The sequence below is a fragment of the Notamacropus eugenii genome, chromosome 5, assembly GCF_028372415.1.
Source record: "Notamacropus eugenii isolate mMacEug1 chromosome 5, mMacEug1.pri_v2, whole genome shotgun sequence".
NCBI classification, from domain to species: Eukaryota; Metazoa; Chordata; class Mammalia; order Diprotodontia; family Macropodidae; genus Notamacropus; species Notamacropus eugenii.
Genome location: NC_092876.1, coordinates 3,412,523 through 3,436,769, shown reverse-complemented (window position 1 = coordinate 3,436,769; position 24,247 = coordinate 3,412,523). Strand labels below are relative to the sequence as shown.

General features: G+C 42.5%; 1 protein-coding gene across 1 annotated transcript in view; it reads right to left on the bottom strand.

Annotated features, from left to right (window-relative positions):
* LOC140508186 (uncharacterized) overlaps positions 1 to 20,153 on the bottom strand; it is a 41,341-nt gene extending 21,188 nt beyond the window's left edge. The window contains 5 exon segments of the mRNA XM_072615965.1: positions 9,080 to 10,738; positions 12,993 to 13,088; positions 14,017 to 14,143; positions 19,059 to 19,211; positions 19,985 to 20,153. Of these exon segments, the coding sequence (XP_072472066.1) occupies positions 9,080 to 10,738; positions 12,993 to 13,088; positions 14,017 to 14,143; positions 19,059 to 19,091 (1,915 nt within the window). The 5' untranslated portion in view covers positions 19,092 to 19,211; positions 19,985 to 20,153.
* Between the last annotated feature and the right edge of the window lie 4,094 nt (positions 20,154 to 24,247).

Here is a 24,247-nt window from a genome sequence, read left to right as displayed (position 1 = left end):
CAGACACATTTAGTGGATTCTGCTAACTCCTCTCTTCCCAGATTAGTGGTAGGGTAGAGGGGAAGATAATAGGGAAGTTAAGCCCTCCTCCCTGGGAGTAGGGGGCAGACCAGGGTAGTACAAGATCACAAGCCAACCAGCCTCCACATTTGGTAAGTCTAGTCTTCTATGCATAATTTGTATATTGGAGATAATGGTGCTTGAAGTTCACTGTTTGGGTTACTATTGTGTTTCTCAATTGTAATAACACTGTCTTGTATTGTAAAAATGAAGTGTTCATGGTAATTTCATTGACACTAAAAGATGTTGGAAAAATTGTGTGTAGCCAGTTATGTTGCTTAGAACTGTTAACAGTCCTGCTAACCTTATCTGCTAATGTTTTGTAATTGCCATCTGGAAAAACCAGGTATTTTCTCCTTTGCCTGTTGCAGAAGTTGTATCATTTTTGAAAGTTGTAAGGTTGTTAACTAAGTTTTTGCAGTTGCTGTTTTACTGTTAGACCTACAATTGTTACTTGATTACTGTGTATAGACCGACAAGTATGGAGCGAACACTTTACGTGGACTGTACGTTAGGGGTTGGCAAGCATGGGATCTGTGCCAATTCCCTTTATTTTGTAAGACTACTAAGGACCCTGGAAACCATCCTGTGAGCGAGGTCACCAGTACTGGGAAAGGAATTTGCATAAACTATGAATGTGACTTGCTCAAAAGTTGTTTTAGAGACAAAGGAATTTCGATTGGCTTCTACAAATAGTAAATATGAGAAGCATAATGTATGTGAGTCCTGATAACTCTTTACTGCTTATTGCAACTCCATGAGACTAGTAATAACTGTATCTGGCTCTAAGCTGTAATCAGTGAAACTTGCTGTGTAAGGTAAAAGGCATTTGGGACAATAGCTATTTTCAGTTTCAGTTTCAGTTTGGATTTGGGTATAGTTGCTTGCCTTGAATCAGTATCTGAGAGGAATGCCACAAGTTACTCAGTGGAAATGTGATCCTGCACCAGGTACAGGTGATGTGTACCTGGAAAGTAAACACCGAGGGGACAATTCTAGACTCACTCTAGGATGGGATCCTCCTGGTCAGTTTCCCCTTTGTGTCCTTTTAAAAAGGAATGTTTCTCATCTGACTGTTCCTGAGTCTGGCTATGAAATAGATACTGCATGATTTGGAGTATGTCACTGTTACCCAATTCAAACAGAGTCAAGGATGTTTTATCCTGTCTTACTTGGTATGCCACATGTCCCTGCTTTTCCTTCTATAGCAAATTTCTCTTATCATAGCAAGTGACCAGCAACATATGTGAGCCCTTTTGTACTGGGAACACTAATATTATTTTTATTGGAACACTAATATTAGTTTTATCTGAAATTGGTATGACCAAAAAGTTATGTATGATCAAAAAGTTATGTAAATTCCTTTCACCTTAAGATGTACCCATTGTTTTAAAAGCAGTAGCTTTTTTCTGTAATCAGTTTTGTACTGTTACCAACATGAAATTCCCCTGCGCGTTCTCCATAATAATTACGGCTTTGGTTTGTTTGATGAATGTTACTTTCACTTTCACAAGGTTATTTTCTGTCCAAGGAAACTATCACTCTGGATGGTTTCCGCTCCTTTTTCTTAGTAAGTGTTTGGTGACTCTCAAATCAGGATAAAAATTGACACTGTTTTAAAGGCAGCGGACATATTTCTGGAAGACGTGTTTCCACCCAAACCAATTGCCATTGTCAATCTGCAAGATAAGGCATTATGAAGCAGAAAAGATCTTGCTATTTTGATAGGCAACAGTTACAACTCATGTGTGAATGTATTCTCCACTTCATTTCTATGAGTTTTTCTTCCAGCATGGACATTATCTAGAGGATGATACACAAACCTGTGCAACATTGATGGACATCTCTTCAATTGTGCGGTTTGAGTCAGGGGCCTCTTTTGTTTATGGCCCTACGGCTCTGTTAGTGATACTCTGCCTTGTGCGCTATCCTGTCTGTGGTAGGAAGATTGCAGAAAGTGAAGCAGTCTGGATGGTGGGTTCAACAGCTTTGGATGCATAACAGGTTTGATTGACACTATGGAAGGCAGACGGGAAGGTGGGGTATATGGAGTCGTCAAGGCCCTTCATATCCCCCGATCGTTGCTTCGGGTACTTTTGTGCCAGTTTCAGGGGGTTTAAGCATGTTGGGAAAGTGTGGGGATGTATGTTCAGAAGACAGCAGAATGATGTAACTACCATTTTTAACCCCTTCTGGTCAATTTTGGCCTTTGCTTGCTTCACCTTCTTGCCAGATTTGTCTGCTCCAGGTTTCGTGTCTTCCACTTTAAAGATGACTCTTCTGGCTATATGTGACCTACTATCCATGACTTGTCACCCTCTGGACTGCTAAGACCTCTCCACTGTCAGGACCTTGTGTGCCAGGGACAGCTCTAAGTCCACTCTGAGCAGGAAGTAAATTGCAGAAACCGAGACCTTCGTCCCTTACCCCACAGATTTGGGTTCATCTCTTTCTCAAAAACAAAAAGGGGGAGTTGTAAGGGACCCAGAGGGTGCCAGGGGGTGCAAGTCAGAGGCAAAGCCTGTTCCCATGGGAACGGGGCTGACACACACCCTGGCAGAAGCTCTGTGTGATCCTGGAACCTGATGTTCTGTACAGTAAAGTTACAAGTGAGTCTGGGAACCCAGGAACTAGCTGCAGGAACAAGATAAACTTCCTTCCTTACTGCGGGTGTAAGGATGTGGAATAGTCATGAGATGGTGAAGTAATGGGATGAGCTCAGCATGTATGTGATTGGTGGATACAGCCTTTATAAACCCTAACCCTCAGCTGAATAAAGTTGTTGTTGCCTGGATCATCTTGTCTCTGGTCTCCTTCCTTCAGAGCCCACAGATTAGAGGCCTGTGGGTCAGGGGGATCCAGGGAGCTCAGGCCCTGACCCCTAGCAGTGCTCTATCCACTGCACCACCTAGCTGCCCCTAATGCTAACACTTCTAGTACCAAATGGAGTAATAGTGGTGATAATGGACATGCTTGATCTGCCCCTGATCTCACTGGAAATCCATCCAGCTTATCTCTATTGCTCATAATGCTTGTTGAAGGTTCTAGGTAGATATTGCTTATTATTTAATGCAAAGTTCAATTTATTCCTATCTTCTCCAGTGGTTTTAATAGGAGTGGGTGTTGTATTTTGTTTGAGATAATAATGTGGTTTCTGTTAGCTTTGTTGTTGACATGATCAATAATGCTAATAGTTTTCCTAATATTAAACCAGCCCTGCATTCCTGGCGTGAATCCTACCTGATCAAAATGTATTATTCTTTTGATAAGTTGCTGTATTCTTTTTGCTAAACTCTGACTTAAAATTTTTGCATCTATATTCATTAGAGGAAAAGGTCTGTAATTTTCTTTCTTTGTTTTGGCTGTTTCTGGTTTAGGTATCAAAACCATATTTGTATCATAAAAAGAATTTGGGATGACTCTTTCTTCCCCAATTTTCCCAAGTAATTTAGATAGTATTGGAATTAACTGTCCTTTAAATGTTTGATGGAATTCACTTGTAAATCCACCTGGCCCTGGAGATTTTTTCCTAGGGAGTTCTTTGATGGCTTGTTTAATTTCTTTTTCTGAGATGGGGTTACTTAAGTACTCAACTTCCTCTTCTGTTACTCTGGGTAATTTACATTTTTAAAAATAATCATCTATCACATTTAGATTGTCGAATTCATGGACATAAATTGGCAAAACAATTTCTAATTATTGTTTTAATTTCCTCCTCTTTGGAGGTTAGTTCCCCCTTTCAATTTTGATATTGGTAATTTGGTTTTCTTTGTTTTTTTAAATCAAATTGACCAAAGATTTACCAATTTTATTGGATTTTTCATAAAACCATCTCTTAGTTTTATTCATTAGTTCAATAGATTTCTTAATTTCAATTTTATTAATCTCTTCTTTGGTTTTCAGTATTTCTGATTAGGTTTTTACTTGGGGATTTTCAATTTGTTCTTTTTTCGAGCTTTTTCAGCTGCATGCCCAATTTATTGATCTTCTCCTCTATTTTATTCATGTAGGCATTCAAAGATATAAAGCTTTCCCTAAGAACTGCTTTTGCAGTATCCCTTACCTTTTGGATGGTTGCCTCATTATTGTCATTCTCTTGAGTGAAGTTGTTGATTATTTTTAAGATTTGTTGTTGTTTAACCCACTCCTTCTTTACTGATAGTAAGGGAATTTCAAGATCTTCCCTCCCCCTAATTAGTTCCATGTGACTGTAGCACCAGAGTGATATTCATAGCTCCTAAGGTAGTTATGAATATGCCAGCACAGCTCTGAATTGCAAAATATAACAGATTCTCCACATGGAAGAGAGAACCAAAACATTTATTCAAACACCAGAAAACCAAATCCATCATAGCAACAAAGAAATCCATCCCAGTAACCAAGAAGTCTATACACATTATCAGGTCTTTCCACAAAGAACACCCTCAAGCAAAATGCCTTTCTCTCACTCATAGCCAACTGCCTGCTTCCTCTCTTTCTTTCATATTTGACTAGTTTACTTCACCTGACTTCTGCTCATGCCCCACCCCTTCTTATTTCATCCACTCAGGAAGTTCCTCCCACCACATGTGATTTAAACTCATGTGACTCAGGCTTCCATGTGACTTAAGCAGGCCATGTAGGCCTATGAATGGATGGGAAAGATGTTCCCATTCCATTAAAAATATATTAACTATACAGTGACCTGCTTTCTGCTCTGGCCCAGCCACAGCCTGAGTCAATGTAGCAAAGCTGAGGCAGACCAGTTAGCATGAGTGAGAGAGGGAATGATTTTGCTAAGGGGAACTTGTTTGAGGGGAGGCCTGACAGAGGGAAGGTTTGGGGATGACTGTACTTGCTTTATTGGTAATGTGTACAAACTTTGCTATTACCATGGAAGAATTTGCTCTCTGGTATCTGAATAAATAACTTTGTTTCTTTTTTGAGGAAGGGAGTTTATATTTTGTGAATTTCCCTTGGAAAAATGCCGCATATCCATAGTGGCTACTGTGGGTATTGCATTGGCACTACAAATCCCAACGTAATGAGTATTGAAGTCATGCTCCTATGCTCTGTATTCCAAGATCTGATATCAACTTTACTCAAGGAAAGGGTCCCATTTTGAATCAAAGCTGGAATCTGTTAAGACTGAGTTGGCTCCAAGGTGTAGTAATTGCCATACATATGACTCTAGGTGGAATTTCATAATTTCAGTAATCAGTGGCCAGACAAATTGTCATAAAACTTGGATATAATAAACAAACTTGCAAGCTCCTCCTCCCCAAAGGGTACTTTGTTTCTTGGGGGTTGTGAGGTCTTAATCACTCAGTCAATCCCTTCATTACTTTAGAAGTGAATAGCCTTCTCTTTAAGCATCTTCTTCCCCAGGGCTGAAAAAATTTGGTGACGCTGCCCAAAGAGAATATCCCAAAGCATTTGGTTAGTCCCCAAAGAACTTCCTAGAGAAGGAGAATTTACCAGCCTTTTCTACTTTTCTCAAACAGTAAATTTATTATTATTATCCTTTTAAAAGCCAAATATATTTGATTTAATGTTTAACAGTTTTTATGCATTATAACCCCATTCTCTAAAAGTCTAATTTGCCATTTCACAGCATCCAGGTCAAAACAGGAGTTGGTTTCCTAAGAATACAACTATGTTACCTTGTAGGTATCATTTTTTAAACTTCCTTTTAAATGAACAACATTTCTTATCAAATGATTTTGCAATGTAATAACAAAAGTAATTTTACAGATTTTTAAAAATCTTATTGTTTTGACAAGACAGATTTAAAACAAAAATGTGTTGCCAATCACATGACACCAATGCAGTTGAATATATTTTCCAAATTATCTTAACAGGGACAATCACTTTGTTCAGCAATGATTTTAACACTATAGACTGATTGCAGTCAGTTACCAAAATATTTTTAGCAGAACTATTGTCAGCACAGAACAAGAAACAAAGTGAGTGCCCATCAACTGTTGAAAAGCTAAGTTATTTTGGATGTTTAATGTGGTCTCTTATACTGGAAAATCTAATGAGGTCTTCAGCATGAGGCCTACCTTTGTTAATTACATCCATTAGTTTTATCTCTAGCAAGATTATTCCAAGGCATAGTCAAGTACTGTTCAAATCCAAGGCAAACCATTCAAAATCACAGTAACAAATCTATCTTCCAACCATTGACTTCAAAGAGGACAAAGCTGTTCAGTTCTGTGAACACCTAAAACATTTTCTAGGAAAAAAGGCAGAGGTGGTGAAGTTCTATATCAGTCAAAACATGACCTGGAGCTAACTGAGGCTCAGTTCATGAGGTTCATATTGCAAAATTCAGACTCAAACTCAGGAAAATACAGAAAACCATCAGACCCTGCAGATATGATCTAAAGAACATTACTTGTGAATGTGAAGTAGAAGTAATGAATACATTTAGGGGATTAGATCTGGTAGATAGAGTGCCTGAAGTACCATGGACAGAGGTTCTTCATACTGTACAGGAGGCAGTAACTAAAAATATTACAAAGAAAAAGGAGAGCAAAAAATGAAAATGGCTGTCTGAAGGAGGCCTTCGACATAGCTGGGGAAAGAAGGAAAGGGAAAGGGAGATGAGAAAGGGGGAAAATACCTAAATGAATATAGAATTCCAGAGAATAGCAAGGAGAGATAAGAATGTTTTGATACATAAGCAATGGAAAGAAATAGAATAAAAAAAATGAGTGGAAAAGAAAACAGATTTTTTCAGGAAAATTTCAGCTATCAAGAGAATATTTCCTGCAAAAATGGTTATGAGGACTTCTGAAGCCAAGATGGCAAGGTGAGGCAATAATTCAGATCTTTGAAATTTGCTTCCAAAAAATCTTGCAATGATGCCTCAGAACCAGTCTGGGAGCAGTGAAGCAGATTACCAGCCTAGGACAGCTTGGAGAGTGAGCTGGAAAGATCTATCTCACGCCAGTGGGAGGAGAGTGCAGTTAAGTGAGCAAATCAGTGGCAGGCTTCACCCCAGGTGGCCATGGAACACTTTAGGAGAGTCAGGAGAAATCTTGGGATTCCAGAGCAGAATTTCACCCATTTCCATTGTTTTATGCACAGTATGAGACGTGCAGTGTCTCATGAAGGCTGTGTTGCCAGGGAGATGCCTTCCCTCATTAAGTGAACCCATTAATTTTAACTCCAGGAAGATTTCTCCAAAGCACACACACATATGAGCTCCAGGTGAAGACCATCCCACAATGATTGCTTTTATAAGACTTCCTTCCCTTGTGAATACTGTGGGGTCTAATGACTTCCATCTTCCAAGAAAAGGCAGATCCTCACTGAGCACATTCATAAGCCTTCTCTCCAATATGAATCCTTGAGGAAAACACATGATTTCTGGCTACAGACCTTCCCAACTGAGTTCAGATGTTTATTCACCAGGTAAAATTCCTGATGTTTAATAAGCTGTGCAGTCCATTTGAAGTCTGCACATTCATAAAGGAATGATTTCAATCTCATATGAATTTTCTGAGGGAAATAAGGGATGATGTCAGCCTGCATGCTCTCTCAAATTGATTATCTTAATGAGGCATGACCTCTAGAATGCATTCTCTGTTGTGAGAGAAATGAGTATTTCTCTCATGTTCATAGTCCCTTATTGATTTAGGACTAAGGGTGCCCCCCCCACCTTTCTATTTCCTCATTCAGAAAGCAGCCAGTGCAGGGGATTCAGCCAATCTTTGAAAGCAAGGCTGATAATGAGAAGAAAGCTTCGGCAAGACCTACCCAACTGGGAAAGTTTAGATGTGACCAAAAGGGTAAGAAGTTTTAGCCTAGGTAAAATCTGGTCCATTGCACTTTAGTCACACAAGTCTGAAGGGAAGTGGATTCACTCTTTTGGCTGGATTGCCCCAGGTAGGGGTGATCTGGATAGAGGTAAGTCTCAGTAATGGCAAGTAAAATAGGATCTTTTGCTGTTTTTGTTTTAAAATAATCAAGAAGGATAATGCCTGTATTTGAATGTGACTGAGGAGGATCTTTACCACCCATTTTCTGGTCTGGGAAAATTTGTAAGAAGGTCCATTCCTTTTATTAAGGAGACACTGATTCTCAAGGGATGTGATACCCTATGGCTCTAGAAAGTGTTCTAAATACACTGAGGGTGAGGTTTTACTTTGTGGCTTAAAGTGCTTGTTTGGCCAGATGATGACTCTGGGAAGCTGCTAAGGAGCTCTGAGTTTTGAGAACACAGATGTCATGCTTGCCTTGTTGGTAACTATGATCAGACAGCTTTGTCTGTCTGTTGACCTATGGTCAGGCAGAGGAAGTCATGTCTGTTGATTACTTTGTGGCTGACTGGAAGTATTTCCTTGGCCAGATAAGGATAATGGGAAGGTTCTAAGGAGGCCCACAGGCTTCAAGAACCCATATGTCTGCTTATCTCCTTGCTAAGAATGGCCAGATCGTTGGGGTCCAACTGTCTATTGAATTCAGGTAGAGGAAGCCATGTCTGTTGACTTTTAATTTCTCTGCATTTTCTTTGAAGTTCAGGATGCTGACTCCCCTGCACTAGGTGAATGATACTTGGTTAAAGGAATGGGACACATGTCTGCTTAAAGTGATTGTTAACCCCTCAAAAGTTGTCTTTCCTTTCATGAAGGCAAATCCACCAATCTGTGATAACAGGCCTCCCTGTGCATTTTGGGCTGCTTACTGATACAGTGTCTTTGTCCAAGATGTAGTGATGAGTCATGGCCCCCAGCACCTCAGCAGAATAAGTCCCCCTCTCATTGTAAGACTCATTCTTTCATTAAGTTTCAACCAATCACACTTGACTTATGCCTCCTGGCAACACCACCATATCTAAGGGCATATAAGTGTTGAGAGGCCTCCATGAATGATCTTTGGTTTATAGGAGTGACCTAAATCACCACTGTTTTATTAAATACTCACCAGCCATAAATTATGACATGTTTACCTACAAATCCTGTCTCTTGCACTTTTCTTCCATCAAATTTGTTTCGTAAGGTGAGAGTGTATAAAAAAAACTATATCACACTAGTGTTCTCTCCAGTGTGGATTCCCTGATGTCGAGTAAGGTTGGAGCTCTGTGTGAAAGCCTTTGCACATTTACCACTCTCATGAGATTTCTCTTCAGTGTGGATGCTCTAATGTATAGCAAGATTGGAGCTGGTATTCAAAGCCTTTCCACATTGATCACATTCATAAGGTTTCTCTCCTGTGTGGATTATCCGATGTGCAGCAAGGGCAGAGATACATTTAAAAGCCTTTCCACACTGATCACATTAATAAGGTTTCTCTCCAGTGTGGACTCTCTGATGTGCAGCAACAGCAGCGACACTTTTAAAAGCTTTTCCACACTGATCACATTCATAAGGTTTCTCTACAGTGTGGACTATCTGATGTAAAGTAAGATCATAGCTTCTTCTGAAAGCCTTTCCACATTGATCACATTCATAAGGTCTCTCTCCAGTGTGGATTCTCTTATGTAGAGTAAGTTCGGATCTGTTTGTGAAAGCTTTTTCACACTGATTACATTCATAAGTTTTCTCTTCTGTGTGGATTCTCCGATGTCCAGCAAGAGCAGAGATACATTTAAAAGCTTTTCCACATTGATCACATTCATAAGGTTTCTCTCCTGTGTGGATTATCCGATGTGCAGCAAGAGCGGAGATACATTTAAAAGCCTTTCCACACTGATCACATTCATAAGGTTTCGCTCCTGTGTGGATTCTCCGATGTATAGCAACAGAAAAGACACTTTTAAAAGCCTTTCCACATTGCTCACATTCAGAAGGTTTCGCTCCCGTGTGGATTCTCCGATGTGCAGCAACAGTAGAGACACTGTTAAAAGCTTTTCCACACTGATCACATTCATAAGGTTTCTCTCCAGTGTGGACTCTCTGATGTAAAGTAAGATCATAGCTTCTTCTGAAAGCCTTTCCACATTGATCACATTCATAAGGTCTCTCTCTAGTGTGGATTATCTGATGTAGAGTAAGTTCGGATTTGTTTGTGAAAGCTTTTTCACACTGATTACATTCATAAGGTTTCTCTCCAGTGTGCATTCTTTGATGTAAACCAAAACGATACTTTCTTCTAAACGCCTTTCCACATTGATTACATTCATAAGGCTTCTCTCCAGTGTGGCTTCTCTGATGTGAAACAAGGTGAGATTTCTTTCTGAAAGCTCTTCCACATTGATCACATTCATAAGGTTTCTCTCCAGTGTGGATTCTCTGATGTATACCAAGTTGAGAGTTCGTTCTGAAAGCCTTTCCACATTGATCACACTCATAAGGTTTCTCTCCAGTGTGGATTCTCTGATGTATACGAAGTTGAGAGTTCGTTGTGAAAGCCTTTCCACATTGACCACACTCATAAGGCTTCTCTCCAGTGTGCATTCTCTGATGTACACGAAGTTCAGAGTTCTTTCTGAAAGGCTTTCCACACAGATCACACTCATAAAGTTTCTTTCCTGTGTGGATTCTCTGATGTAAGGTAAGATCATAGCTTCTTCTGAAAGCCTTTCCACATTGATCACATTCATAAAGTATCTCTCCTGTGTGGAATCTGTGAAATGCAGCACAGATTTGTCTCCCAGTGAAGTCACAAGGAACAACCCTTTCCTCATGAATTTCTTTCAAATAAATGCTGAATTTTGCAGTACCATCTTTTACTTCAGGTCTAATCTCTCCTGCAAGAAACAAAAAATAAAACATATATAAAGAGACACATGTACACACATAATTAGAATTATAATCCCTTCCTCCCTGGGGGATAAAGTAAACCAGGTTATTTGCATCCATCCTACTTTCCCTGGCCAAGACAAAAGTTTCCAAGTTCAATAGATAGAATCCATTGAAAATGCCACTAGCTCACATCTGCAGGACAATATGATCTAAAAAAAGCTTCACACACCATCACACTGGGTCCTCACAAATATCCATGACACAGGCAGCCCCAGCATTATCTTTACATTCATAGCACATACCATGAGTTCAGAATGGTTGAGGGACCTGACTAACAACTCAGCACTGAGACTAGAACTGCAACTTTACCAGTGGGCATGCTCTCTCCATGGTAGTAGATGGCCTTTCTCTACTCCACTTTCTTTTGCCTTGTTTTCTTAAAAATATAATTAATTATTGCAGGTTAACTTATTTTCTCCCTCTCTTTGGATCTTCTTACTGCATGAGACATAAGAGTTTTGGAATCAGGCCAATTAATAATTCTACAATGGATACAAAGATCCTACAATAACTCTTAAGTTCAAGGGATAAGAAGTGTCAATCTGAGTGGCAAACCTCACTGTTGCCTTTTTTTTCAGCAACTGCCATAACCACTGCCAACCTTGAGCAACCACCCCCCTGAGCTGTCAGCAGCCATGAACAATGGGCCAGAGCCTCTGCCAGCAAGAACATTAAGACTCACTGAAGGCTCAGCAAATAGTTACCTTTTGATAGCAATAAATTATGTTTAAAGTAGGTACTTTTCTTTTGGACATAATAGTACTGCAAATGTAAAATCCAACAGCATATTATAAACATAACTTTTATGTGTAGTGAGAAACCATAAAATTCAGGTGAATCACTGACTGTAATTTTCACTTTTCTGAGATACTCTGGAACAGAACCCACAGTACATCTGAGCTGGGCCTGAAAGTTTTGTCATTTTTAGTTTGATTTTGAGGCTTTTCTCCCTAATTTTCCTCTTCTTAAACCATTTAGGAGAGTCACTCCTTCTATTCCCTTACATCCCATTGAACTCCATTTCTTTCCATTCTCAAATATTTTTCCCTGGATCAGCTAAGACCAGTTCCAATATGTTGCTTCTTCTCAAACCATTTCCATGTTGAGGTGCCAGACTGGGAGGTCCCTGATATCAGGAATGGCTTTTCCCTTCCAAAAGCTTAGGGAGGTGCCAAGAAACCTGTAGGTGCTTAATCTCTGCTGAGTGACTAACTCACTGGGCCCAAAGCTGACACTTGACCCCAGATTCTACCTCAGGCCCTGTAATATGGTGTCTGTCTTAGTTGGCAAATGGAGGTTCTGTTCTCAGCCCTGTTTCTGGCTGTTTCCTGTACCTCATCTACTACGGTGAGGGACCTTGGTTGAGTTCTAACCCTGCTGTGACCTAACCAGACTCATAGTGCTGCCTCCCAAGCATAACCAATATTTCCCAAGTCTCTGTGAGTGAGTCTCTGCTGCAGTAATGCCTCCTTCCCTACTGCCACAAATAAAATCATTCCTCTCTCATCCTCAACATATACTCACTGGATTCTTTCAACCCAAGAAGTATTTCCCTATGGCTTCAATTTCATAGCTAAAAACTGGACACACCTAATTACGACTGGTGTCACCATCTCCCCATGCATACAGTGCTCACCATGGCTTCCCTGTTACAGCCCACCTTCCTTCACTTTAGGGCCTTCCCTCTCTCAATGAGCTCTAATTAGTCCTGTTCAAAACAGGTTTCTGCAATGTGGCTGCCATGTTGTCAGCACCCCCACACCCTCCTCTACATCCCCATGATGAGCTCCAGGACAGCAGAGGCTGCCCTTTGTATCTCTTCATTTCCCTGGTGCTGAGCAGAGGGCCTGGCATACAGCAGGCACTTAATAAATGTTCAATGTCTTGAAGAGGGTCTATGAAAGAAGCCAAAAGGCAAAGTGTAAACTCTTAGGCACTTTCAGGGGAGGTCCTGCCACCAAATTCCAACCAATGATATTTCATGGGATCAGAGATTTATCACTGGAAGAGAGCTTCAAAGCCATGGGGTTGAACTCACTTATTTTACAGAGGGGGAAATTGAGGCTCAGTGATTTAGTAACTTCTCCAGGATCCCACTTGTAAAAAGTGTCTGAAAAAGAATTGCAACTCAGATCTTCCAAACCACACACAGAAGCCTCCTGTAACCACATCTCTCATACCTGCTTTCCCCTCACTCACCTGGATGGCAGCTCCTCAGGGCTTCTTGCTCCAGCAGCCAGGGTGCTTCCCTTCCCTCTAAATAAGACATGAGATCTTCTCTGTGAACTGAGAGCCCTGGGCAGGGGGAATCAAGGATGAGGATGGAGAAAATCTTGTAATTTAGTTCTTGTTAGGGAAAAGAGTGTGCAAGGAAAGCTAGAGAATCACTCGATCATGTTCCTACGGATCTGGCTTATTTTTTATAGGAGGATGGACCCATTGTAAAGCTTCCATTGTCCAGAAATTAAAGGCAGCTGGAAGAGCAGTGGAGAGCCCTGGGCCTGGAGTCAGGAAGGCCAGAGTTTAAATCCAGCCTCAGACAGTCAGTAACTGTGTGCTCCTGGACAAGTCATGCACCCTCTGTTTAATTCCACTTTCTCCAATGTCAAATTGGGATAATAATATCACCTAATGACATCACATTGTAAAGAAAGCACTGAGCACAACAGCTGGGGAACAGAAATGCTGATTCCCCTCCTTCCTTTCCCACCACCTGGGCTGGAATTTGGGGCAATGGAAAGGAAGAGGAAGGACAAATGTGCCCTACCAGGCACAGCCGGGAGGTGGGAGCTAGCAACTGAGGCCTCTCATAAAGAGGAATGTCCTTGGCCCCTCCCAAAGAGGAAGGGGGTGCAGGGCCAAGCCTACTGAGCAGTGTGCATACATTGGGCAGTCACCATTCATGTCCAGGGAGAGGCTGGACTGCATGATGGGGGATGACTTCCACACCTGAGATGCTTCAACACTAATCTGATCTGGGACCTCAAGCTCCCTAGAACTGGGAAGAGACAGGAGCAACCAGGAAACCTTCCAAGTTCTCCTCACACAATGTACGGACCTTCTTTAGGAAACCCAGGCAGCAGGAGGCTCCTGTCTCTAGGACACCAGAAACCAGCACTTTTCCCTTTCTTTTAAGTGATAAATGCTCCAAAGCCAGCACACTCAGGAATGGACATATTCCCTCTTATAGCAGACTCAGAGAGGCCAGGGGAAGTGTCCTTACCCAGGGACAGCAGGTTCCCAGCATTCTCCAGCATGACCTCCTTGTACAACTCCTTCTGAGGAGGGTCCAAGAGGCCCCACTCCTCTGGGGTGAAGTCCACAGCCACATCCTTGAATGTCACCAACTCCTAAACCATCAAAAGTCACAAGATTTAGAGCTGAAAGAGACTCCAGAATTTGTGTAGTCTCACCCTCATCAAGGGAGAGGAGGAAACAGAAGTAGAGAAAGGGGATTTACCCAGAGGTCATACCCCTGCTGAGTGTCAGTCAACACTTGAAACTGTAGTCCTTAAGAGTCCAATAGAATATTGAGAAAAGCGTTTGATGTGGCCAGATGGAATAAAGTTGAGGAAGGTCTTATTATGGAATGTGCCTTCCTATGTATTCTAAGGCAAAGTGTGTTGTTTTATCTGTGAGGTCAGAGGACCTGTGGAAGAGAAAGAGAGAAAATGTGAAATTTCTGCCTTCTCAGAACTGATAGAAGTGATATGTCATAAAGCAAACTGTGTAAGGAATGTGTGAGAAGGTGGCAAGGAAAGTGTATTCTGGGGAATCTGGGGGATTTATGCAGGATTGTAGAAGATCTGGTTTATTTCCTGAGAAGGTGAAAAGAAGTCTTCTCTAGATAAAACATGAAATGCATTCATAAAACACAGGAATTGCAATCTGGACTGAACTGAGGGATATGAGACTTTCCAGCCAAGTGAAGGAGGTGAACTTGTTACTTTGAGTGTTTGAGGCTACCCTGGGTATGACGTGTCAGGGCCAAAACATCTCATGCCTTTGCTGTATAAATCCTTCATTCATGAACACCATATATGTGTTTATTCTAATATTTAGTTCCCATCCTTGGTCATTTTCTTGTTCTTTGTGCTCAAAGTGAACCAAAAGGCTGTCACCAAGTCCGGGTCAAGGTGTGTCTGACCATGGATGATCAGTCCAATGGGCCCAGAAGGCTCTACCACAGGTCAGGCACAAATAGTCCATATGAGTGTCTGGGCTGGAGATGGCTCTAACTTTGCCTGCCTCTCCCTTGTTTTGAGCTACTTCAATTCTCCTTTGCTCACACAGCACAGCACATGCTATGGTGTGGACATGCCATGCTGGGTGGTTCTTTGCCAGTGTCTCCTATATCTCACAATTCATTACAAAGTTCTTCAGAGAGATCTTAGTAACATCCTTTATCACTCCTTCTGACCACCATGCAAGCACCTTCTTTGCATGAGTTCTACATAAAACAGTCTTTTATGCAAACTTTTTTTTTGGCACTTGAATAACACGGCTACCCATCAGAGTTGTGCTCTCTGCAGTAGAGTGGGAATGCTTGGCAGCCTAACTTGAGAAAGGACCTCAGTGTCCAGCACATTATCTTGTCAGGTGACCTTCAGAATCTTCCTAAGACAATTCAGATGGAAGTGATTTACTTTCCTACAAGACATGAGCAGACTGTCCAGTTTCAGAGGCATACAATAATAAGATCAGCACAATGGCTCTGTACACCTTCAGTTTGGTAGTCAGTGTAACACCTCTTCCCTGCCATACTTTCCTTGGCAGCCTCTGATGTATTGACCTGTCTCTGACAAAGCAGACATCAGCTGTTAAAATGAGTTATCTGAAATAGCAAACAATCTGATGCACAAAATTTGTTAGTAGATAATGATCTAATTTTAATAGCTGACAGGTTACTTTTAAGTCAGGTCAACTACTTCCTCAGTAAGGGTGACAAAACTCTGACTTACAGAGCTTGTTTTCATAACAGAATAGAAACTGGAAGAATCCACCAATCACCTGTTGGAAAAGATCCCAAAATGAAAACTCCCAGGAACATTACAGCCACATCTCAGAGCTCCCAGGTCAAGGAGAAAACAGTATAAGCAGCCAGACAGAAGCCATTAAAGCTCATAGAGCCACAGTCAGGCTAACACAGAAATGAGTAATTTTTACACTGAAAAATCAGAGAGTGTGGAATCATATTCTGTAAGACAAGGAGCTAGAATGAAGGCCAAGCATCAGTTACCCAGAAACACTGAGTACAATCCTTCAGGGAAAAACGGACATTCAATAAATAGAGGACAATCAAACATTCCCAACAAAAATACCAGGGCTGAAGGAGAAGCTGACCTTCACATATAAGACCCAAGAGAAGCATCAAAACGTAAAGAGGGAAGAGAAAACAGAAGAGATTAAATGAGGTCAAATTGTTCATATTCCTGCATGGGAAGAGGACACCTGAGACTCTTAGGACATTTATGACCATTAAGGCAATTAGAAGGAATATACATTGAGAGCATGTATGGATTGTGAAGGGATGATATTCAAAAAAAGAAAATTAAGAGGTGAGAAAGAGAATTACATTCCAAGAAGAGGGAAGGGAGAGGAAGAAGGAGGTGAATTATCTCACATAAAAGAGGCAGAGAAGAGTTATTACAGTGAAGGGGAAGATGAGGGAGGTGGGAAGGGAGGATCTGAACCTTACTCTTATGAGAATTGGCTGAAAGAGGGAATAACACACATGCTCAGTTCAGTATAGAAATCTATCTCATCCTATAGAGAAGTGAAAAGGGATAAATGGGGGGCAGGATTGATAGAAGGGCATGAAAAAGAGAGAAAAAGAAAGAGAGAGAGAGAGAGAGAGAGAGAGACAGACAGACAGACAGACAGACAGACAGACAGACAAAGAGACAGATACAGAGAGGGAAAATATGATGGAGAGAAATTCACTGTTATGATCACTGTGAATATGAATGGAATGCACTTATCCATAAAGTGCATTACTAAATGCACAATGAACAATTCTGATTATATTAAATTAAAAATTTTTTTGCAGAAATAAAATTAATAAACCAAGATTGGAAAGAAAACTGATAGCTGGGAAAAAAATGAACAGCAAGTACCTCTGGTAAAGGTGTCTTTTCTCAAATATACAGAGCTCTGTGTCAAAGGATAGGAACAGACAGTTTTCAGACAAAAAAAACAAAGTTATTTGTAGTCAGATAAAAATGCTACAAATCCCTATTGATTAGAGAAATGCCAATTAAAAGAACTCTAGGTGACCAGCTCATCTATTGAATTGCCTAATAAAACATAAAAGGAAAATGTTAAATATTGGAGAAAGTAGGAAAACTAGGCCACTAATGCACTGTTGGTGGATTTGTGAACTGATCCAACCCTTCTGGACAGCAATTTGGAACTATCCTCAAAGGGCTATTAAACAGGACATAGCTTTTCATCAAGCAATGACTCTAGTAGACAAGTTTATTTACACAAAGGTTTCTTTAAAAAGAGGGGGAGAAAAGGACCTGCTTAGAGAAGGGTATTTATAATAGTATATTATTTATAATAGGTATTTATAATATAATAATATAATTTATAATATAATCTTTTTGTGTTGTCAAAGATTCGGAAATTGAGATGCCTGTTAATTGGCGAATACCTGAACCAGTCGGGCCATGTGACAGGCAGGGTCTCAGGAACACTCAGAGAGACTTACATGAACTGATACAGTGAGGTCAGCAGAACCAGGAGGAGGATGTACACAGTAACAGCTATACTGTGTGGTGACAGCAGGGAATAACTGAGCTGTTCTCAGGGATACCTGGATCTAAGCCAACCCCAAAGGGCTCCTGATGAGAAATGCTGTCCCTCTCCATAGGAAGAACTAATTGAGTCTGAATACAGACCTAAGCATACATTCACGTTCTCTCTTTTGGTTCAAGTTTTCCTTCACAAAATGACTAATATGGAAATGCTTTACAGGATTGCATATGTACAACCTATTTATGATTGCATACCATCTATGGGAGGGGAGTACTGGGAACGCAAAACAGGAATTCTTCTATGTCATTGGGGAAAAAATGAAATATTATTTCAAAAATATTAGTAGCCAATGGCATCTAGGTTGCCCAGTGGATGTAGCACAAAGCCTAGAGTCAGGAGGATGTGAGATTAAATTTGGCCTCCTACACTTGCTAGCAATGAGTCCCTGGGCAAGTCTTTGCCTCAGTTTCCTGAACTGTGAAAGGAAAATACTAAGAACACCTCTGATATAAAGTTACTGTGAAGATGGCCAGAAATGTAGATTTTGGGAAGAAAGTAAGTCCCTCCATTGTGTCTTTGCCTTCAAGCCTGATACCTCTGACAAGAACTGGGTATCTCCTTCAGTATCACCTTTCCCCACTGGAAAAGAAAACTCCCAGAACTTTGAATAGTTCCCCAAAATCAGCCCTTTCTCTGCATCTTCTCTAACAAGGGAAGTTCTAGGCCCTTCACAAATGCTAATTCACTAAGAACTAAAGAAGGCACTGTTTCCTTTGGCCTGGTCCAAACAGCTCTGCTAAGGGCCTGGGAACCTGTGAATGTGACCCAGAAGCTAACTAAACCTGTTTTCTTGAGTTCCCATATTTTCCAGAAACACTGGACTACAATAGAAAGGAGGCCAGGACCCCCAAACCCCAAACCCAGATCCTGGTACTGGCTCCTTTCAGTCCTCACTGCCTTCTCAGTGTGCCCTTGACAGTCAAACAACCTACAAAACAGGGACCAGTCAGTGACGACCAGAAAAATAAACTGTCTGTGCAGCTTAGACCCTGGAGAAGCAGAGCACAGTCTTCCAGGTCTGGGAGGGAGAGCAGGGCCAAAGAAGCAAAGGGCAAGGGGCACTGTTCTATGGATGTGGGTAAGGGATGCTAGACACGGACCAAGGAGCAAAGACAAGTCCCCAGAGAGGAATGAGTGAAGTGGTGGTCCTTGTGATTCAGGGATCCTGAGGGAAACCTTAAAAAATGAACATGGGAGGGAAGCAAGTGGGTGTAGCCAGGGTGGGGGCGGGTAGGTTAGAGCCTGTGATGTGAAAGTACCTTCAACCCTTGCAGAACACAGAAGGAGAGAGCAGGGCAGTGTTGTTACTGTTTTCGATTTCCTGCCTGTTTCTGTAAAGAAACATTCCATAGGGAGGGGAGGGCCAGCCTCAGAGACAATCCCTCCTTGCCATTGGAAATAGCCTCTGGCTGATGTTGGTGAAATCTGAGGACAGAGTGCACTCACCTGGGCTGGGGGGCCGCCGTTCCCAGGGGCCATTCCCTCTGGCTCCAGGCTCCCAGCTTGGGCCAAGCCTTTCTCCTCTGCAGGCTGAGCTGGGGAGGGAGGATCCCAGAGGAGCAGAGGGTCAGGTCTTGCCCGCAGGGCAGAGACTCTAACCTACAGGAATGGTAGATAACCCATCGTCTCTTCCTCCTCTTCTGCCCCCTTCTCCTCCCCACTATCCTCCAGAGAACCAAGGGGCAGAAGGCCTTTCAGATTCCAGGTGGGATAAGACCAGTCAGAACCTCAATCGCACCTGAATCAGAGATCTCCCTCCAGTTGCTCCTCTGCCCTCCCTGCACCCCATCTCCCCAGCTAACACAAGCAACAGACTGACAGCTTGATCTAGGGAGGAGGGAAGCTTAGGAAGGCGGAGGGTGGGAAGGGGTCTGAAATGGAGCCCCTAGGGCATGTCCAGGGGAAGCCTGAGACAGGGAGACCAAATTCAGTCTGGGATTCAGCTCCCTGGCAGGGGGCCTGAGGGCTCTGCTAGAAGAGGGGAAGAGGAACAAGAGACCTGGGGCAGGGGAGCACAGGCTGGGTCTGGCAGGAAGACATTCTACCCCAGCTCATGCAAAAGAGGTCAGGGACACTGCGGGGACAGAAGGGCTCCAGGGGGACACTGAGCCTGGGAGAGCAGGAGGCTTCTGTCCTGGGGTCTAACTAGGAGCTCAGGAGGACTGTGGGACCCCCTAGGAGAGCTCAAGCCTGGAATCTCTCAAATGGAGAACAGATACCAGGAGCCAGTGTCTGGAGTCTGATAGGAAAGCAGCCCAGGAGCTGGGGGGTGGGGGAGGTAAGGATGGGATCAGGGGGCCCAGACCACGTGGTCACAGGAGGAGACCCAGAAGTAGGGACAGCCAGCAGAAGCTGGCCGGGCTCGGATCTACCTGGGACCTGCACCCACAGAGCTGGCGTCCAGAGGGCAGAGGTCTCAGGTCCAGGAGAAGGCGGCAAGATCTCGGCTCTGGGAGAGAAAGAGGGAGAGATCTGGGATCTGTGGGGACAGGTGGATAGATCTCTGCTCCCAGGGAAGAGAGAAGGCGGGGCCACCTCAGCCCAAGTTCCTGTTCTCAGCCAGCCCCCTGGGAGGGTGCTCCCACCCTCTGCCCGCCCCCAAGACCCCAGGGTGGGCCGTTTCCTCCAATCACACCCAGGGCCAGGAGCTCCGCCCCAAGCCCCGCCCTCTATCCCCTCAATTACCTTCCTCCCTGGGATGAGCCCTCCCCTGCCCCAGAGCCCTCCCAGGCCTCCAAACTCCACCCCTGGGCTCTGATTGCACCTGGGCACCACCCACCAGGTCCCTCTTCTGATTATCACTACCACCTGATTCGGGGGAGGGGGAGAGCCCGGAAGAGAGGACCTGGAGGTGGCTAGGAAAGCACGTGATTCCCAGTAAAGCTGAGGTCTGCTGTTTTGGGGTGGAGGTTGTTCCCAAAACGCAGTCACTTGGGTTCTCACGTTTCTCCCATGGCAGAGTGGAATGTGGGCTCATTTCCAGGCAGATCCCAGGGGGATCATGGGGATGTTTGACCAGCTAAGGGCAGAGCCACCCTTAATGTAAAATACACTTAAATGTGGCATGTGAGGGGGTGTGTTTAGGAGCTGAGGGAATGAGCATTAAATGGCAGTGGGTCGGAATCACCCCGTTGTCCTCTCTGAAAGGCTTCAGGCTGCAGGGCCAAGGAGAAATGGACACAGTGGGTTTTATATCTGAGACAATCTGAGATCATCAAGTGAAGGATGTGCTTTGGCAACTTTGTTTCATGTGCTGAAACTGTAACATTGTTTGTGTTTTTACTTTGCTTCACATTTTTCCATTGGGGGATGTGGAGGAAATCGTGCTCTAAGTTATGCTCTTAATTTGGAAAATGGTTTCTAGAGGCACATGCAGTTGTGCCGTTAGAAAAGGAGTGGGACCAGCCAGGGGTCCCCCCAAACCCTCTGGAGCCCCCCTCCCCTGAGAAAGGCCTGAAGCCTGGACTGGCCCATCAGGAGACACATTGTCTCCCATTCTGTCCTTAACCTACCATCATGCCTTGCGTGCTCTGGCATGGCAGACAGTGAAGCCCCCTGCATATCTCTCCATGCATGATCCAGCAGCTTCCAGGGAAATAAACAGACTCAATGCCTAGTTTTGTTCTCTTTCTTAGAACACACTCAGTAATGGCTGACACCCCTCACCAAAGGTCTGAACAAGGAGCAAACAGAATCAGGCTGTACGTGTGCTCTAACCTGCTGAACCCTAATATTTTCATTTCTTCTTTTCTGACTCCATCATGCCTGACTCTGGTTTAATGAGAATAAGTAAACACGTTAGCCATTACTGAGACATGCATGGGACATACAGAGATATGCATGGGGGTGCATTGTGAATGAGCCCAGGAAGGACAGACAAAGGGGATTTTACATCTTCAAAGTAATGTCCTCTCCCCGCTTCCTCCCTTGCTGGCTCAGGATGCCTGTGTCAGCCAAAGTACAGTCTCCATATGTGTTAACCATGACATGGGAAAGGAATTTCTTAACTTAATAGGCTGTAAATATAATAAGATAGGAGAAGTGTGAAGGTGACCATGTCATAGTGGAACTGAGAAAACTTCCTTAATGTATACATGGTATTGAATACCAGTAGAGACAGCAACAAGGGCAGGGCACAGGGAGGCTCTAAGAGAGATCAGATTTACTATGTCTCCTATGGAATTCCAGTTTTATGAGTGATGGAATGAAGTGAGGTAAGTTTTGGGAAAATGAAGTAACATAAAGGAGTAAAATGAAGGATTTTAGTGTTTGATATATGATTATTTATGTGACCTAAGAAGTCTGGGAAAGCAACCTGCCAAGGGAGAAAATTTATCCAGAGGAAATGACACTGGTCTTTATCTAGGGGAACACATTTTTCAGGATGAGAACCAAACACCTGTAATATTCTTCTATGTCCTTCAGATACTATTTTAGAAATCCTTTCTATATACGTTACTAAGGATTTTTGTTGTTGATTGGATAGGTGAACCCACTCTGTAGGTTGATATATTGCCCCAATGGATGGGTAGGGAGTGGGAGGAATAACTAGACTCATTTCTCCTGTGGGATCAACCCTGAGACCTTGGGCCTTTTGAATTTCTTTTTCTGCTAAGTTAAGCTCTTAGACAGCTTCAGGGGTAAGAGAACAAGGAGAAGGTAGAGATGAATCTCCTTTCAATATCCCAGAAGGGATTCCAACTTCCCACTCATGATTTTTAAGGGAGGCATGAGCCACTTGGGGTTACTGAAGAATTTTTGAAAATCATTAAGTGCCCTCAAGTTACCTCTTCTTAGCTCTACCTTTTGAGGTTGAATGCAAGTGGCTTCTATGATGGTTCCCAAATATTTATAGGGCTCTTCTTTCTGAATCCTTTCTGGGGCTCTCAGGAGGCCATATCTGCACAGTGATTATTCTAAATTGAGCCAAATATGGCTTGGGTCCTTATCATGGGGAGTAGAGACTAAAACATCATCCATGTAGTAAATAATATAGGCTGTGGGATCAAGCTTCCTAAAAGATTCAATGGCCCTTTGAACATATCTTTGACAAAAGGTGGGGTTGTTTTCCATCCCTTGTGGTAGGACCCACCATAGATATCACTTCATGGGGGTTTTAAGATTAATGGATGGGACAGAGAATGCCAACCTTGGTTTATCTTGATCAAGTAGGGGGATGGTAAAGAAGCAATGCTTAAAATCAATGACTAATAAGGGCCAATTTTGTGGAAGTGCCATGGGAGTAGGGAGCCCAGGTTGAAGTCCTCCCATGGACTGCATTGACTTGGTTACTTCCCTTAGATCATGAAGTAATCTCCACTTGTCTGACTTTTTAGGGATGGTAAATATAGGAGTGTCCCAGGGATATTTGATTCAATATGGCCTCCATCTAGTTGTTTCTGGATTAACTCATGTATATGAGTAAGCTTCTCCCCAGACAGGGGCACTGCTCCACCCAGTTATCCATTGTATGGGATTTGATGTGGGTGGGGGAGAACCTTGCAGAGCCCCTAAAAAAAAATCCATCAATTTCTTTTTCTCTTCTTCTTGCTACAGCTAAAATTTCTTTGTGTGTGTTTGTCCTTTCCGACAGAAGACCATTCCATCAGAGATATTATGACATGACTTGCATTTGAGTTTGTTTTGAGTGAGGGAGGGCTGTGCAGGTCACCAGCCTCACTTCTCCCCTGGAGCCATCTGAATCCAGTGAGCAGATATTCATCAGGATGACTGGAGATGACCCAAGATGAGACAATTGGGGTTAAGTGACTTGCCCAAGGTCACATAGCTAGTGAGTGTGAAGTGTCTGAGGTGAGATTTGAAGTCAGGTCCCCCAGACTCCTGTACTCATGCTCTATCCACTGCACCACCTAGCTACCCCTAATGCTAACAGTTCTAGTACCAAATGGAGTAATAGAGGTGATAATGGACATGCTTGATTCACCCCTGATCTCACTGGAAATCCATCTAGCTTATCTCTATTGCTCATAATGCTTGCTGAAGGTTCTAGGTAGTTATTGCTTATGATTTAATGGAAAGTTCCATTTATTCCTATCTTCTCCAGGGTTTTTAATAGGAGTGGGCGTTGTATTTTGTCAAAAGTTTTTTCTGCATCTATTGAGATAATCATGTGGTTTCTGTTAGCTTTGTTGTTGACATGATCAATAATGCTAATAGTTTTCCTAATATTACACCAGGCCTGCATTCCTGGTATGAATCCTACCTGATCACAATGTATTATTCTTTTGATAAGTTGCTGTATTCTTTTTGCTAAACTCTGACTTAAAATTTTTGCATCTATATTCATTAGAGGAAAAGGTCTGTAATTTTCTTTCTTTGTTTTGGCTCTTCCTGGTTTAGGTATTAAAACCATATTTGTACCATAAAAGGAATTTGGGATGACTCTTTCTTCCCCAATTTTCCCAAGTAATTTAGATAGTATTGGAATTAACTGTCCTTTAAATGTTTGATGGAATTCACTTGTAAATCCACCTGGCCCTGGAGATTTTTTCCTAGGGAGTTCCTTGATGGCTTGTTCAATTTCTTTTTCTGAGATGGAGCTACTTAAGTATTCAACTTCCTCTTCTGTTACTCTGGGTAACTTACATTTTTTCAAATAATCATCTATCACGTTT